The 16,152-nt window shown below is 38.9% G+C and overlaps 2 protein-coding genes across 4 annotated transcripts; one reads left to right on the forward strand and one right to left on the reverse strand.

Annotated features, from left to right (window-relative positions):
* Positions 1-658: 658 nt before the first annotated feature.
* LOC147501173 (replication factor C subunit 3) lies at positions 659-4,022 on the forward strand. 3 transcript variants are annotated; one of them, XM_086606201.1, is made up of 10 exons: positions 659-938; positions 1,030-1,246; positions 1,791-1,870; positions 1,970-2,129; positions 2,320-2,401; positions 2,943-3,072; positions 3,226-3,289; positions 3,375-3,443; positions 3,583-3,699; positions 3,768-4,022. In XM_086606201.1, exons 1-9 carry the CDS (start codon positions 758-760, stop codon positions 3,680-3,682), a joined length of 1,083 nt encoding a protein of 360 aa, XP_086462327.1. In that variant the 5' UTR covers positions 659-757; the 3' UTR covers positions 3,683-3,699; positions 3,768-4,022. The 3 variants fall into 3 exon arrangements, with proteins under 3 accessions (XP_086462327.1, XP_086462329.1, XP_086462328.1); XM_086606203.1 differs by having other exon boundaries at positions 3,828-4,022; XM_086606202.1 differs by having other exon boundaries at positions 3,771-3,969.
* Positions 4,023-5,102: 1,080 nt separating this feature from the next.
* On the reverse strand, positions 5,103-15,707 carry LOC147501174 (CELLULOSE SYNTHASE INTERACTIVE 3). The gene is made up of 8 exons (XM_086606204.1): positions 15,549-15,707; positions 15,318-15,433; positions 14,932-15,069; positions 11,282-14,354; positions 7,596-10,140; positions 6,529-6,983; positions 5,708-5,824; positions 5,103-5,610 (listed from the first exon to the last, which is right to left on the reverse strand). Exons 3-8 carry the CDS (start codon positions 14,988-14,990, stop codon positions 5,449-5,451), a joined length of 6,411 nt encoding a protein of 2,136 aa, XP_086462330.1. The 5' UTR covers positions 14,991-15,069; positions 15,318-15,433; positions 15,549-15,707; the 3' UTR covers positions 5,103-5,448.
* Between the last annotated feature and the right edge of the window lie 445 nt (positions 15,708-16,152).

Genomic DNA, 16,152 nt, shown 5'->3' on the forward strand with positions numbered 1-16,152 from the left:
GAGATATTGTTTTAATAGGAGAATAATTAGATATACTATAAAATTAACATTTCAATTGGGAAAGATATATTGTTTTAATTTTCTAACAAATTATTTTAAATGAAGTACTAATTAAATTTCAAAAAATATTATACTAAATTTTGATAAAAGAGATATTAGATATATATTGTACAGTTATTCAGAGTTGTTTTCCCATGGACAAACACAGGCTATTATATGGTTCGGTCATCACAACCTCTTTGAAGTGGCTCAAGTCAACATGGATGGGGAAGCCTAACCTGGATTTTATCTACCCCCATCTCGTTGGTTTAGAGGGATTAAAATGTTTTTTGGGGGAATGTTGTGATGTTTTACTGTTGGATTGTAGTATTTTACATAGCACTACGGGAGATAATTTAGATGATGCGCAGCAATTAGAATATAGCAATACAGTTAATTTTACATTGTATAGGCTTGGTCTCGATCAGAATGGGGTCAAAATTAAAGATATTCCACATGAAAATTATATATATATATTTTTAGATTTTTAGATTGATAAAAATGATAAAAGTACTTGTGCTTAAACCCATGGCTTTAATCTTGTTTTGTCAATAGTTTTTTATCATAGAAAAAAAAAAACATTGTATAAGCATGGAAGTATCCAAAATTTCAATACAAACATGCCGACATTTCAAAATACCATCACCTTTTCAGTCGAGTTTGTTTATCTATTTAGGGTTTAGTTTTTTTTTTGGCGCCAAACTAAAAACCTAGAACCATGTCTACTTCCAACGCACCAATGGAAATCGACAGTGATGATCAACACCAACCTATAATAATAACTAAAGGAAAAGACATAATTATGCAACCATCGGAGTCAGCAGCAACCCCATGGGTTGAAAAATACCGTCCTCAATCTCTAGCCGATGTTGCTGCCCATCGCGATATTGTGGATACTAGTAATAATTAATTTCAAATGCATAACTTTTTAATTTCGACTTAATTGTTGTTTACTTGTTTTGACATTCTTTTTGGCATTTTGTCAAACAGTTGATAGGCTTACTAGTGAGAACAAATTACCACATTTGTTATTGTATGGCCCACCTGGTACGGGTAAAACTTCTACTATTCTTGCTGTTGCTAGGAAACTGTATGGGGCTAGTTATCATAATATGATTTTGGAGTTGAATGCTTCGGATGATCGAGGTATTGATGTGGTGAGGCAACAGATACAAGACTTTGCTAGTACTCAAAGCTTCTCATTTGGGTATGATGGGCTACTTTATATTTTAAGCATTGGACATATATGCGTGGCTTGTTTTCGTTTTTAATTTGTTTCACTATGAGTAGAATTGGGATTAAGCGGAATTGAATCTATGGCATGGTTCAGGAAGTGTATACAAGATTACAAGGGTGGTGGAGTGGTTGGGTTTGACGAGTGTATAATTTTTTTCTGAGACCAAAATAAACCTTTGTGAGTTTGTGCTACTTGTAAACAGACTACCATGTAAAAGCCACAGAACGTGAAGCTCAGCCTTTGAATTTTTTATTTCTATGGTACCTGAATACTTGAAGTGGATGTCCGTAGCATGTCAGTTTAGGGTTATGTTAGTTCATCTCATGCCACATCTTTACATAATAGGTTGCTTAGTGTTATGTTGTGGCCTAGTTTCAGAGCGCAAAATGAAGAAAAAGTGAAAAACTTTATAAAGAAAAACCAGTCATTTCTACAGTCTTTGTATTTTGGTGAGATGGTGTGTGACGTTAAGCTTGTTAGATTTTTTTGACTAACCACTCCTTGCTATTGTCAGTGTAAAGGCTTCCGTGAAGTTGGTGTTACTGGACGAGGCAGATGCAATGACAAAGGATGCACAATTTGCTCTAAGAAGAGGTGCTCACTTACACTTACATTGCTGTATCCTCTTATTACTGAATTTCTTATCATTGCACTTTTTTATTTTTTGTAAATTTTACAAATGCTATACTGCAGTGATTGAGAAATACACAAAGAACACTAGGTTTTCTCTTATCTGTAACCATGTCAACAAGATAATTCCAGCCCTACAATCAAGATGCACTCGATTTCGTTTTGCTCCACTTGATGCTACTCATGTCACTGAGCGTCTTAAGCATGTAATTGAAGCTGAAGGGTAAGCCTCCTTTTTCATGTATTTGTTTTTTGAGTTATCTGTGTATATACTTATTCCCTTCCTTGTTTATGCTCTGTAAGTGAAAAGTCTGTTCGTAATGTTTTTCCTATATAACCGGTTGATAATTAGGTTTGTAGTGTAGACTGACAACTAATTATAATTTTTCTTTGATGACTTATCTTTGAACCAGGCTTAATGTAGATGAGAGTGGTTTAACAGCACTTGTAAGGTTGAGTAGTGGAGACATGAGAAAGGCCTTGAACATTTTGCAGGTTCGAAAGTATTACAACCTTTTAATCTCTCTTTTTTCCCAAAATGTAAATCATAAAAATTACGTGATTAGTGATTTGCTACTTGATACCAGCTTAGAGTGCCATATGTTGAGTGATATTTTATATTTTACTATTTTACAATAAAAACATCATCCTCAATACTTAATATGGTTAACTGCAACCACTGACTTGGCCATCATCTTTAAGCACGGTGGTTGCTGTTTTTTCCCATTTAGTGCCATGTAGGCTCCGGACTGCAAACTCTGACTTCCTCCATTGACTAGGTGCAATGGAGATGGTACTGCATTGATGCCTTTGTACAATGCGAGCAACCCACATGGTTACCTTACAGTAGACTCCATAGGCGACCCTTATTGGATCGCCACTCTTCAGAATAAGCTTGCTTCAAATTCTATTCCGTTCTTGAAATCCTGTCTTCTTCATCTTTCTTCTGAAAGATATGCTCTTTCTCTAAGATCACCCTTCTTTGATAACCTGACATTGTATATGTGGCTGTTGACTCTGCTTTTGATGTGTGCAGTCAACACATATGGCTTCTCCTCATATAACTGAAGAAGCTGTCTACCTATGCACTGGAAATCCAATGCCCAAAGACATTGAGCAGATATCGTTTTGGCTTCTAAATGAATCGTTTACGACTGGTTTGAGAAGTATCCTGCAACTTTTGTCATTTTTAAGAACACTGCAGTGGTTTACGTTGACTTTCTGTTGCCTAGTAGTATGTTATCTTCTATTATTTTTCAGTACCTTTACTTTTGTTACGTATTAGAACGTGGTCTGTTTTCCAAACTTAGTGTGTTTAGACATATCTGAGATGAAGATGATTAAAGGCCTTGCCTTGGTAGACATTGTGAGAGAGGTTACAATGTAAGTGATATACATCTCTATCTATCAGGTGTTTTGTAGTGATTGCTGTTATTGGTTGAATCTCATTCTATCGATTCTTAAACAGGTTCATTTTCAAAATCAAGATGCCGTCAGATGTGCGAGTTAACTTGATTAATGACTTGGCTGACATTGAGTATGTATCTTTCTTTCTTCTTGTTTATAATTCTTTCTAAAACATAGAAATAAATAAATATGGTCAGTCACCACAACTATCAGAATGGGTTCTAACTAATCAGAATTGCAAGTGACAATCTGGTTGTTTTGGGATGCAGATATAGATTGACTTTTGGCAGCAATGACAAGTTGCAACTCGGGTCACTTATTGCTTCTTTCACAAAGGCTCGATCTGCTCTGGTGGCTGCTGCTAAATAATAATGTTTGCTACTCAGGTACCATCTCTCTCTCTCTCTCTCTCTTGCAAATCTTCTTCCAATATATACTTCTCTTTTGTTCTCAGTAGTTGTGCTGGGGCTGTTGGTGGAAATTGTAAAGATGTCTGCCCGTGCTTTATTTCCAGATGGTTTTTCTTATCTGATCTGCTGAATACAGTTCACTGTCAATCACCAAATGACTGTTTACATGCTTCTATTCGCTGTGATTATCCCGATCGTATAAGATACTTATGTACTTTCTTTTCAATGGAATATTTACCTTTAGAAGCACGATGTAATGCATATTTCATCTAATTTAATGTTGGGATGCCTTTAAAGTATTACGTAATTGTCGTTTCAAGTGCAAATTTGGACGTTAAAGAAGTCACTTCATGTATTAGTTTAGTTAGAGGAAGGTTGTTATCTCTCATCAAACGGGAGCTGTTCTAAGAATAAGCATGAGCTATGGGCTTGATTGACCACTTTATGCTTTCACATTACACTTATTGGCAAGACCACAAGACTAATGTTGTTAGAATCATTAATTGAAATTTGAAAGCTGGAAGTTCGTCCTAAAAAGAACAAAAACTACAGAATTACACCAAATAACATGCAGGTGGAAGAAGTAAAAACTATGCACCTTGGCGGTAGAGGACCATGCTGCATTGGTATTGCAATATGAGCTGAGACTTGGTGCAATATGAAAAAGACTTGGAATATGAACCGAAACTCGTGCATTGTTTTATAAGGCTTGTTTAGAGAACGAGCTGAACTCAAAATATATTGAAGCTTGACTACAATGGCAGTCCTGTTATGGATGCATAAGTACACTGCCACTCATTTCTTAAATAGCGGAACCTCCTAAAGCATGCGCATCTCATTACTAACTGGTGAAGTTGACCAAACAGATGTTTTCTACTCAAATCAAATCAATGGAGAATTTCCTTTCTTCGTTCGTAAGAGAAAACTGCTTTCGTATAGGTTTCCAGAAACTAAGATACGAAACATGGCAAATGTTCTTATGTTCATTTAGGTGACTCTGAACAGTCGTAAGTTTAACAAAATGTGTGTTGCGACTTCTTTCGTTTACTACTTTTTTTGCGTGCAATCGCCTAAATACTACTCTTCCCCTTCTTTTCCCGTGGGTGAACTGATTTCTGGACTATCACCAGATTATACAAGTTTTACCTGCATAGCACATATGGTATACACTAGAATATGAACTACTTAAATTTAAGTCTACATGTGTCATTAGTTTTCACCTTCTAGAAAAAGGTGGCGAATGTTTTCTGGAATAAGTTCGAAGAGAGAGAGAGAGAAGCTGCTTCTGTTGCTAATACTTCATTTACGAGACATGTATAGCTAACTAGACAGTAGAAGCACCAGTTCGACGCTTAAAAATTGGCGAAGCCAGAGCACACTGCAAAAGTGTTTGACCACTATCTATTACTGACCTGTACAACAAATTTTTACAACCCACATTCCTTCTATTCCATCCATATCCAACCTCCTAAACCGTGGGAACTCCCACACCTATTACCTTCAGCAACTCGTAAGCATTTACATTTCATCTTGGCAGCATTATCTTTTTCACAACTACAAAACTGAATCCCCACATAAATACTACTTACAAACAAATCAACAACCATCTAGCCTACAATGAAAGGGACAAGACCATTTGATCACATCCCTTGCTGCTCAGTTTTCTGAGAAGAGCTTCGTAGACCAGTTGATTTGTATATGTAAAAAAATATGTTGATCATCCATTCACATGCTCTCGCTTGACATCCTGTTCGACCAGATGATCTCGATTTCAAGCGTGCGAGAAGATCCATCCTTGTTGCTGTCATGATTCAGGCTGAAAAGCCCGCTATATACTCCTTCAGCTACGACTTTGTCTATTTGGATTGTCACTCTCCCAATAGTTGACTGCAATATCAACCATCATATTACATGTAAAACTGCATCCCAATCTTTCACTATTTGAACCAGTAATTACAATTCAATAACAAGGAAACCTACATACCTTCCCAAATGTATTTTTGCTTTTGCAGACAATGTGAAGTTTTTGTCCTTTCGGGGGCACATCAAATGCCCAGGTGAACCCTTCTTTCCATTCTGGACACACACTGTGGTTCACTACCTGTCAAGACAAAGGGCAATATGATATGCGTTACTGAAATGTAGGGAAATATAAAGCAAAGTGAGATTGAACAGCTAATTTCAATTAGATCAGATAACTGAAGAACTAGACATCATTCAATTTCTTGCATAAATACAAAGTGGGATTTTAGTTACTCGTTTAGCAACAAAACAAACTCTACAAGCTTGACGATATTATTCCACCCCACTTCTAGGTGTGTGTATGAGTGTATCCCATCCCACCTATTTTTAATATTCGGGACTCTTAAAATTCATAAAGTCCTGTCCTACAAGCTAGAGAGCTTTTAGTCTAAATGGCAATTGAAAAAAAAATGACATAATAGAAATTCCAAATAAAAGAACACGAGTAAAACAAAACAAAGCTTCCGCTTTGAACTTCTCGCTTAATCATATGCATTTTTTTTTTGGCAAGCCTGTTTTAAATGAGATCAGTAAGTCATTAATGATGGTGCGGTTCGATCCCCAGAACTCTGGTATCATCACCCAAAGGTTTTACCAACTTTGCTGTCATCTACTTAATAGTATGATGTTACAGAGTTAAGATCTTTGTTTCAGAACAAAACAATATTTTGTGTCTTTGCCATGTGCCCTAATAATAGGTGAAATGATGTAAGACAGCAAGAGCATATTAAACCAGTATGCTGGAAATACAGGAGACTTATTTCCAGAAAAAATAAATGATACCTTGGTCTGACGTGGAGGACCATTTCCTATGGTTAACCGACAGAAAGCATTTGTACTTCCCATTGTCTGCTTCAAGTTATTTCCACGTTTTATAGTGACAGTCAAACACCCAGGCAAGCAATGCAACAGGCTGTCTGCCCTTTCATGGCAACTTGGTGGGCAAGTCCTCATTAGCAATTGCAAAATAGGAATGGCTTCAGCAGCAATCATGGCCTGAGATTTAGCAATATCTATAGGCATGGTTGACCAAGAGTTCTTTAAAAGGCAAAGCGTGTCCAATACAGATTCCTGAGCAGCTTCTGTCCCAGCCTTAAGTGCTCCAACCAGATGTGGGATGCACAAGGTAGCTGCTTCAGAAATATGGAGCTTGGAGAAATTGGAAAAGATCACATTTAGAGTTCTTAGGACCTCTTCATTAATAGTTGCTGTGGACCACAATTCTTTCTCCAGTGCAGCTGCATGACAAGACAATATTAGGAATTCAGACATATAACAACAATTTATTTGGTTTTCTAATAACTTAATTAGTGATACACACATAGAAAGTAAACAAAGAATTACACTTATTTTCACTAATCTATAGATGAAAAGAAAAGAATGCCTTCATGTTTCTTTTATTGGTGGTTACAGGGCAAGTATAATTTAAAAAAACTCATAATGGTGTTTAATATGCTTCTAGAGATGTTAACCGAAAAGAATGACACGAGACAGCCTATTATCTTTCTAATAGACAGGCAAATTGCAGGATGCAAGTTGGTCCACATTGACTGTCTTGGAGACAGCTCAGTCATTCAAAAATGTACAAAGCCTTCATAAGAACTACAAAAGTCGTGTCAGAGACCTTCAAATATACCAACTTTCAGATTTTTGTTTTCACATAGATCTTATGCAACTAAATGTTGTAAACAAAATGTAATGTGCTTAGGCTGCAATGAGTTGTTTTACGTGTAATTCTTAGAATCTGAGTAAGAGGTGAATTGCGTCCTTGTATTACCGATATTTTCTTCTACTCTTTGACTATTTTATACAATGCATTTCTTATGAATAACAATTCAACAGTGGTTTACCTGTCAGGGATCTAATAAGCTCATTTGATACGTATTCTTGAAGCGTATGATTAGAGAATAGGAATTTAATCAGCAATGCTGCCTGTGCGGCGACTTCAGAATTTGGAGATAGTAGTAGCTCTTGTATGACCAATATGCCACCCGCTTCTGCAACAGCTCTCCTGTTTGTCCTACTGTGCATAACCAAGTTCTGCAATGCACAAATGGCTACCATCTTCATCTCCTCTGTTGGTTGGTCTTCAAGCAAGCTTACTAGTGCACGACACGCAGATACGGAGTCTCTAGCTCTAGCTAGTCCCTCGTTCTGGAAAAGGTCACCAAGAGCAAGAGCAGCAAGAAGTCTGCCAGGGTTTGATCTCGTTTGTGGATCCAAGAGATATTGGGACAGAGGAGCTATAGCATACTTGGATACCTTCATTTCTCGAACTTTCACATTATTAAACAAAGCCTCAAGCAACCTTCCAGATGCTTCTTCACACTGGTGAGATCTTAAAAGGTCCAACAATGCATCTATAGCACCAGCCTCAGCCATCAGTTCGGCACTCAAAGCATCAATCCTCTCTTGAACAATTAATGCATTGAGAGCAACTGTAACAGTGCTCTCCAACGTGGAGTGCAACATTCTGACAAGGACCACTAAAGGAACTTTGATATAGTACTCCACATTAAGACGCAGGACATTTGAGAGAACCAACGCAGCTGATTCCCACAATGCATGAGGAGGTTGAGGATCATCTTGAATAATAACTTTAGAGAGCTCAAAAATGCCCCCAGCATCAGCTACAGCTTTTGGCCAGGTCGTAGAGATGCTTTCCAATGCCTTAATTGCCGTTTGCTGCAAGTTCAGTATACCTATTCCGGCAAGCTGTACAAGAGGCACTACTGCATTCTGTGTGGTAATATCTTGCTGGAAATGCTCCTGTGCTAGAAGATGTGACAATAATTCAGTACCTAGCTGTTGAATGGCCTGAGAAGGGGATTCCAGAAATGATATTAGAGGTTCAATCACTTGACTGGGAGTGAGTTTTAAAGTTGTGAGGCTTTGTGGTTTCTCTAGAATATTTACAAGTGCTTGTAGGGCACTATGCTGTCCCCACATGCTGAAATCTGGACGGAGTAAAACCAAAAAAAGTGGTTCTACCATTCTTGCAGCAGCGGAGCTTCTTGCAATCCCACTGCTATTTGTCAAAATACGAAACAACTCTGCAATTGACGAACACAGAGAGCTAGGTGCATCAGGGAGTAATTCAAGACAACTTTCAAGAATTCCAGCTCTGACCATATTGAGCTTGCAGTGAGTACGATCTTTCCCCAACTTAATCAGAGAACTGATGCTAGCTTCTGCAAGCCGATGGTTCGACCTAGAAACTAATCCAACAAGAAGATCCACAACATCATATGTTGCTGCAACCTCAACTTGTTGTTCATCATCCAACAACCTATCCAATGCGCACACACCAGATTCCACTGCTGAAGTTGTATCTGACTGCATTAAAGAAATAAGGGGCTGGAGACATTCAGTAGCAATGTCCATGGTTCGCACCTTGGAGTTGCCAAAAAGAACAAAGCAAAGTTGTGCGGCATTTCTCTTCAATTCCAATGACGAAGTTGATGAAAGAATCTTACACAGGCTCTCAAGTAAATTTCCTTCAACATCAGCCAATGATAATGCATTTGAAGCATTTTCAGTAGTTAACTTGATCAGGGCAACAACAACAGCTTCTAGTTCTCTCTCTGATCCTGTACTAAGCATGTCAACTAATGGTTGGATGGCCTGCCTGGCAAACTCAGTATCTCTGATGTGCTCAGCATCAAAAAGCTCATGGAGAGCCCTAGCAGCACTGAACCTAGCACTTCGTGATCCCAAGCGTAAAACAGCCACAAGTTGGTTCAAGGAACTAAGAGCTGTTTCATGGCGAAGCAAATCAGGGTTTCCATATAAGATTCTCAATAGTTCAGAAATGGTGGTTTCTGTCGAATCCTGGGGACTCAGAGATAAGTATTTAGTTAAAGCATCCAGAGCTCCAGCTTCTGCCATGGCCAGCTTGTTCACATCACTTCCATCTGCAATACGGGTCAGAAGGCGAACAGCAATGGGAGGGGCACCTGGCCTATCTGGCATCGGTCTCAAAATGTCCACTAGTAGAGGTATAGACTTGCGTGCAGTAGAGCCCGTTCTCACATCTTCAATTCCAAATAAGTGGTCCAGCACAACTTGATCAGGGTTGCGCACCAGGGAAAACTCCTCAGATAGGGCAACAAGATTTGGCATATCTGATTCGATATAACCGATTAAAGTAATTAACCCTGCAACTGCGCCTGAGTTAGCAATTGCGAGATGCATTCCCTTACCCCCACCACGTACAAGACTAGCCAACGCCTGAGCTGCAAAGTATCTATCAATAATTTCCTCAGACCTGAGCAAAAGAGCAATAGAAGGTATGATCCGCATTGTGGCAGGTGATTGAACAACATTAGCATCTTGGAACAAAATAGCAAGGAGCAGGGAACTAATCCATATACCCTCTGTATCCTCGAATTCAGCCTATCAAATGAAACATATATCAAGTCAGCACCATGACTGAAACAAATCGTAATAATGATACAAACCATATGGGAAAAGAAAAATAAACTGATAAACAACTACTAAAATACACACACCAAGATTCCCTGTGTTCGACCACCTACCAACGCCTTTCGGTCACCATTTAAACCGGAAACACTAGGTTTTTGTTTCATTTCATTTCTCACTTTTTAAGCTATGAATATTTACCTATAAAAGAAGTCCTACTCGCATAATATATAGGTTGTCTGTGCCACAATACTCACTATCAAATGATGGCCGATTGGCAGTTTGGTCAAAGTAGGTTAAGATTTTTGAACCGATCCCAAATGGAGTTCGAGTTAAGCCCAAATGGAGTTCGAGTTCAAAGCCAACATAAAACCCAAGCACAAAACTGGAATAATCTTACACTTGTGAGCATACAAAGACCGGTAAAAAATGAGAATAATCTTGAAAGGATGTTCGCCAACGTAATCAGCCATATCAAATAAATGACAAAAGGATTGTCCAACTTTATTTTATTTTATTTTCTCAAAAAACGGATGGACCAACAAATGGTTCTGCGACAGCTCAGGAAATACTGGTGCAAGTGTGCAAGTAAAATCTCCTGTCTAGAATCTTATCATCTTTTTCTAGTAGGTTTTGGTTATATAATTCAAGGGAATAGTAGCTTCTTGCTACGATAACAATCATGTTGGGATGTAATATTTAATTCTTGGAAGGGAATATAACTTTAATCAGCAAAAAAGAAGAGGAATCTTATCTTCTTTTATTCGTTATAATATACACAGATTCATTAGCTGAGAAACAAGTGTACTAAAGCACTCCCATAGATTCAAATTGAGAACAGAGTAGGCCCTTAGGCAGCACAATAAATGAACTACTGTAGTGCAACCGTCCCCAGAAGGTGTGGCATTCCCATTTTTGTTGGGCATCTTAATAAGTACCTCAGTCAGTTATTTGTACTTGAAAAACGTGGTCATAAAGACCAGAAGAGCAATTGGTTATTACTCATAAAAAATATCACTATTGATTATTCAGGTATCACAAATCGCTATAAGTAAAAATGCATTTAATAGTTAAGAAACATCATCAGAAAGAGAAAACTAATTGACGCTCATACCTGTGGATTGGCTGTGTAACTCGCAAGTTTATCGCACAGAGCCTCCAATCCTCCAGCCTCCATGACGGTACATCTGTTCTTTGTATGAAATGAAGAAATTATCGACAACAACCACAAGGCAACTGTGCCACCCAAAACAGTTGCTGGATCAGGAATGTCAAAGTCACCACTTTCTTGGAATATTGTCCTCTCCGTGTAACCTCTAGGGGTTCTAACTTCAATTTCAAGAGAAGAACAGGTAGAGTTCTGCTTCATTATATCTACCAAAGCGTAAATGAGTGCCTTCAGAAACCCTGATGCATTGAGTGCATCCATCGACTGTTGTTTGTGCTCTTTCGCAGCACAAATGAGTAAAGCAGCCCCACCAACTTTCACTTCCAAACTGGACGAGTTCATTATTCTATTAGCTAGAGAAGTAATGCTCCTTGGTTTTCCAACCAAAAGATCACCAAGTACAACAGGTTGATCACTGCACAACCTGGACAGTATCTCAATGGCCTTATCTTGTGCTGCAGGACTTCCCTCAGCCAGGCACCGAACTAATGATTCTAGGCTCGATGGAACTTCAGCAAGAGCTGACCATGGAGGGTATGTAATGGTAGCACTCTGTTTTGTCCTAGCCAACAGCGAAATCACGCTCAGAGTGTCGGTACAATCAGTGCCATCCATTTCCATCGAAGATAAAGAATCAACAAGTGCGAGAACCGCAAAGCGACACTGAGCATTTCCAGCAAGCACATCAGCAACTGGAAAATGATTCAGCAGTTGGTGAAGCGCACGTGATGCATTTTTCTTACCTTCCAGAGTCCCTTCTCCCAGTACCCTTGTCAAGGCCAAGACAACATCTTCTGCCAAAGCTTCTGCAGCTATTTGAGGATCAGATAGAAGATTAGCCAGAGCAGAAACTGCAGTCTCGGCAGCATCAATGGAAGAAGTTTTGGCCAACTTGATTAGGGGCTTGACATCTCCTTCAGCTATATAAGACATCTTATTGTTTGTAGTCTTTGTTTTTGTGGGACGGGACAGAGCACCCAAGGCCCGAGCAGATTGGGTCGCAATAACCTGAGTTTTACTGGTTAAAAGTTTCATACAAGGATGAACGATTTCATCAGTTGCAAGACTATCACAAATATCTTGCCTGGTGCTGAATAGATCTGCTAGGACAGAAGCAGCATACTCTTGAGTTTCCTCATTTGAAGAATTAAGAACCTGTACAAGTGATCTGAGGCCTTTATTAGCTGAAGCTCCCTTTTGCACAAGATCATTGTGAGATGCCTTAGTAAGTACATGACCCAACACTCTAATAATGTGGGTCTTTGAGCTTGGGTTGTCCCCCAGTAGCAAAGCCAATAACTGATTAACAGTGGCAGAATCAGCTGAGCGGATGAGCTTTGTAAGAGCCATAGCAGAAGCTTCTTGTCCTCTGAGTCCACCACTTCTTAGAAGCCATAAGAGTGCTGGAATGGCTCCAGCACTTTCAACACAGGCACGGATATCTTCACTGTGACAGCATAAATTCCACAACACGTGTGCTGCATCCTCCCTTGCTTTTTGAGAACCCATCTCCAGTAACTGCACCAGTGGAGGTATGCCACCAGCAGCGGTGATGGCCCACTTGCTGTCATCAACTTGGTTGGTCAAAATTGCCAGCAACTCAACAGCATGCTCTTGGTGTTGCTCACTAGACAATCCTAATAATGATATCAGCAACTGAATACCCTCTCTTTTCCCAATGGCCTCCCAGATGCCTACTTCGTCACAGCATAAGCTTGTTAACGAGAGTATCAGATATTCCTGCACATCAGCAGAACCCATGGTTATCAGCCCAATAAGCACACGCTTTGCATCTGCATGATTGAGCCATCTGGAAAGATAAGTGTTGCCATATAGGCTAGCCAATGCCTCAAGGACACGCTCCTGAACCAGCTTATTATCTCGCGGCTTTAAAAGCACTAGAAGAATATCTTCTATTTGTGTAGCATCAAAGGGTTCTTCTTCCATGGCCAAAGCTTGCTGAAAGACCATCAATGAGTAAGCAAGAGCGCCTATTATATCAGCAACTGGAGCAGCCAAACGAGGAGATTGGGACAAATCACCAAGGTAGATTATCAGAGCAGACATTCCACCACAGATATTTGCTAGGGCATGTATTGCATGTCCTTGTAGAGCCTGGCCAGACTCACCTTGCATACACTCTTTAGATGGAGCTACTACAGCCCCAATGAGAACAGGTATACCATGTGCGTCGACTATAGCCTTCTTAGCTTGAGTTGACTTGGATGAAAGAGCTTCCAAAGCATCGGCAGCACTGGCACGAACAGAAATGTCATTTTCATGACTAACCAAATGAAGCAGACCTTTCACAGCTCCAGCATCTATAATTTTTGGAACACTATCGTTAAAAGCCAAAATCAAACGGGCCAGTAGAGATGCTGCATTCGACTGAGCAACAGCATTATCAGAAGAAAGGAGTCCCACAATGATCTCTACTCCTCCTGACTCAAGTGTGGCCCTCCAATAACCATCTTTGTCTCCACAGAGATTCCTCAGGGCTCCAGTGACAAATCCCTCGACAACTTTATCTTGCTTGTTTTGGGGATTCAGAAGATCCCACAGAGCGGGAACAACCCCTTCAGTAACAAATATTTTTGATCCCACATGATCATCTGACAGCCCACCAGAGGAAACTTCAAAGATTGCTTCCGCAGCTGCCTTCCTGGCCTCAGAAGATCCAGATTTGAGAAGTGAGAGTAATGGTGGTATGCACCCACCAAGAAGTACCCTAAACCTCAAATCTTCTTCTTTGCAGAGGGCACTGAGAGTTGCGGCGACATTAGCTTTTGCAACGGGTGTTCCACTCCTAAGAACAGAGATAAACAATGCAATAGCTTGAGTGTGGGAACCAATAAGTGTTCTCGCATCCTTCCTTGCTCTGGCGATACCTAGCAAACGTGTCGTGATAAGCTCCTTCTCATGTGGTGAGGACATGTTGGCATGTAGCTGCTCCACAAAATGAGCAACCGTAGCCATTGTGCTTTCTGGATCATCCATTCTCTCTGTCCCATGTGATTCCCTGATTTTAAACAACAAATTCATCTATTAAAACGTATCATCTGAAATCACAAGATTATGCAAGGAGATACAGAATAATCATAAGTTTAAGAGTTTAAGTTTGAACTTTAGCACTAACACATACAGTTTGATAATTAAAGGCTCACTTTGTATAATGTGTAAAGTGTATAAACTGCAGGCTAAAATTTGACCATGCAAGTATGTCATTGTGTGATCACATAGTGTATAAATCTCACACCAAAGCTATCGAGGGGGTATGTTGATAATTTTCTGTAGTCTGATAGAAGAGCAGAGTTATAATTGAGTTTCCTTTAAATTTAGCAGAAAGTCTGCCAGTTAGACCATCTACCAATAGACAAGCAAAGCCAACAACATGAAACATTCTCATTATTTTGCTAGTATCGCTTTCATTCCAATCGCAGCCAAAATGAAAAGACAGACACAAATTGTTATTAGTTCACAAACTTGATCTACTACCACTAGGCAAATCTTGTATCACTAAAGTAGTAGTTGAAACTAACATTTACAAAATAGTGAAATTTGTAATCAAGTCAAGAGATACAAACACAAAAACTTACTTTGTTTGAAGAGATAAAGGCAACCGCTCACGAGCATTGGGCGAAGGAGACTTTGACATTAGCACCAATTGGCCAAACTAGTTTTCTCCGACTCCACCCAAGCATCAAATGCAATAAACAATCCTCCGAGAGCGCGATCTAAAATTCCATCAAAATGCAAATGAATAAGTTAATTATATCCAAAATCAAACCACATTTTTTTTTCCCATGATCCCAAAACCCTTTATAAAACCCCAAGTTAATTATATCCATAACAAAATTCACAACAACTACACAGATCCATTACATGATAACACCCAAAATTCAATTCTAAACATTCCAAAAACCAAATGCACCAACAACTAAATATAATAAAAACATATAAAAAGATTCTAAAGAAGAATTACCCAACAGCCAAAATGCAAATGCCAAACTAGAGGCTTCTCCTTCTCTTCCTCCTCCACAACCCAAGTCTCATTAATCCAAAGGGGAAAGCTCACAATAGTAAGCTTCCCACTCAAACCTACAAAAAAAAAAAACAAAATAAGCAATGCGGATCTAGATCTCTATCAAATTAACTGAATTTTAACAAAAATGTATGATAAATGAGAAATGGTTTAGGGTTTTTGTTTTCTTACCAGAAATGAACCGTTGTTTGATTGAAGAGAGAAGAAAAAAATGGTGGGAAATGAGAAAGAATCGGAATGACTGTGTCTTGAAATGAGAGAAAATGAGTCTGTCTTTTGTTTTTGTTTTGTTTTGTTTTGTTTTGTTATTTTTTTTTCTTTTTTATATAGAAAAAAAAAATACAGAAAATGAGGAGTCAGCTCAACTGAGTGTAAAAATTTTGCCTAGACACAGCCCAATATTTCGGGATGGCTGGCGGTTTATCTTTTGGCCTCAATACCCGAGGATATCTTCACGGGTTTTGAGACCGTTGGATAATACATCCAACAGTCTCCAATCTCGTATATATGAGAGATATCCTCGGATAGACGACCTCTTATCATTTTTATAATTTTTTTTGTTAATTAACTATTTTTGTATTTGTTTTACCAGTTCTATATTTTTATATTTCTCTGTTTTATATTACAAACCCCAAAACAAAACATTTCTCTCTAGCTTTGTAGGCTGTCCCTTTGTCAACCTTTTCAGAAATTCTAACGGTCAATTATAGCATCTCACTGACTCACTTAATATATACCAGAGTGTAACTGTACAAGTTCTTTTCAGAAAGACGTA

This window comes from Coptis chinensis, chromosome 4 (genome assembly GCF_015680905.1).
Source record: "Coptis chinensis isolate HL-2020 chromosome 4, ASM1568090v1, whole genome shotgun sequence".
Classification (NCBI taxonomy): Eukaryota; Viridiplantae; Streptophyta; class Magnoliopsida; order Ranunculales; family Ranunculaceae; genus Coptis; species Coptis chinensis.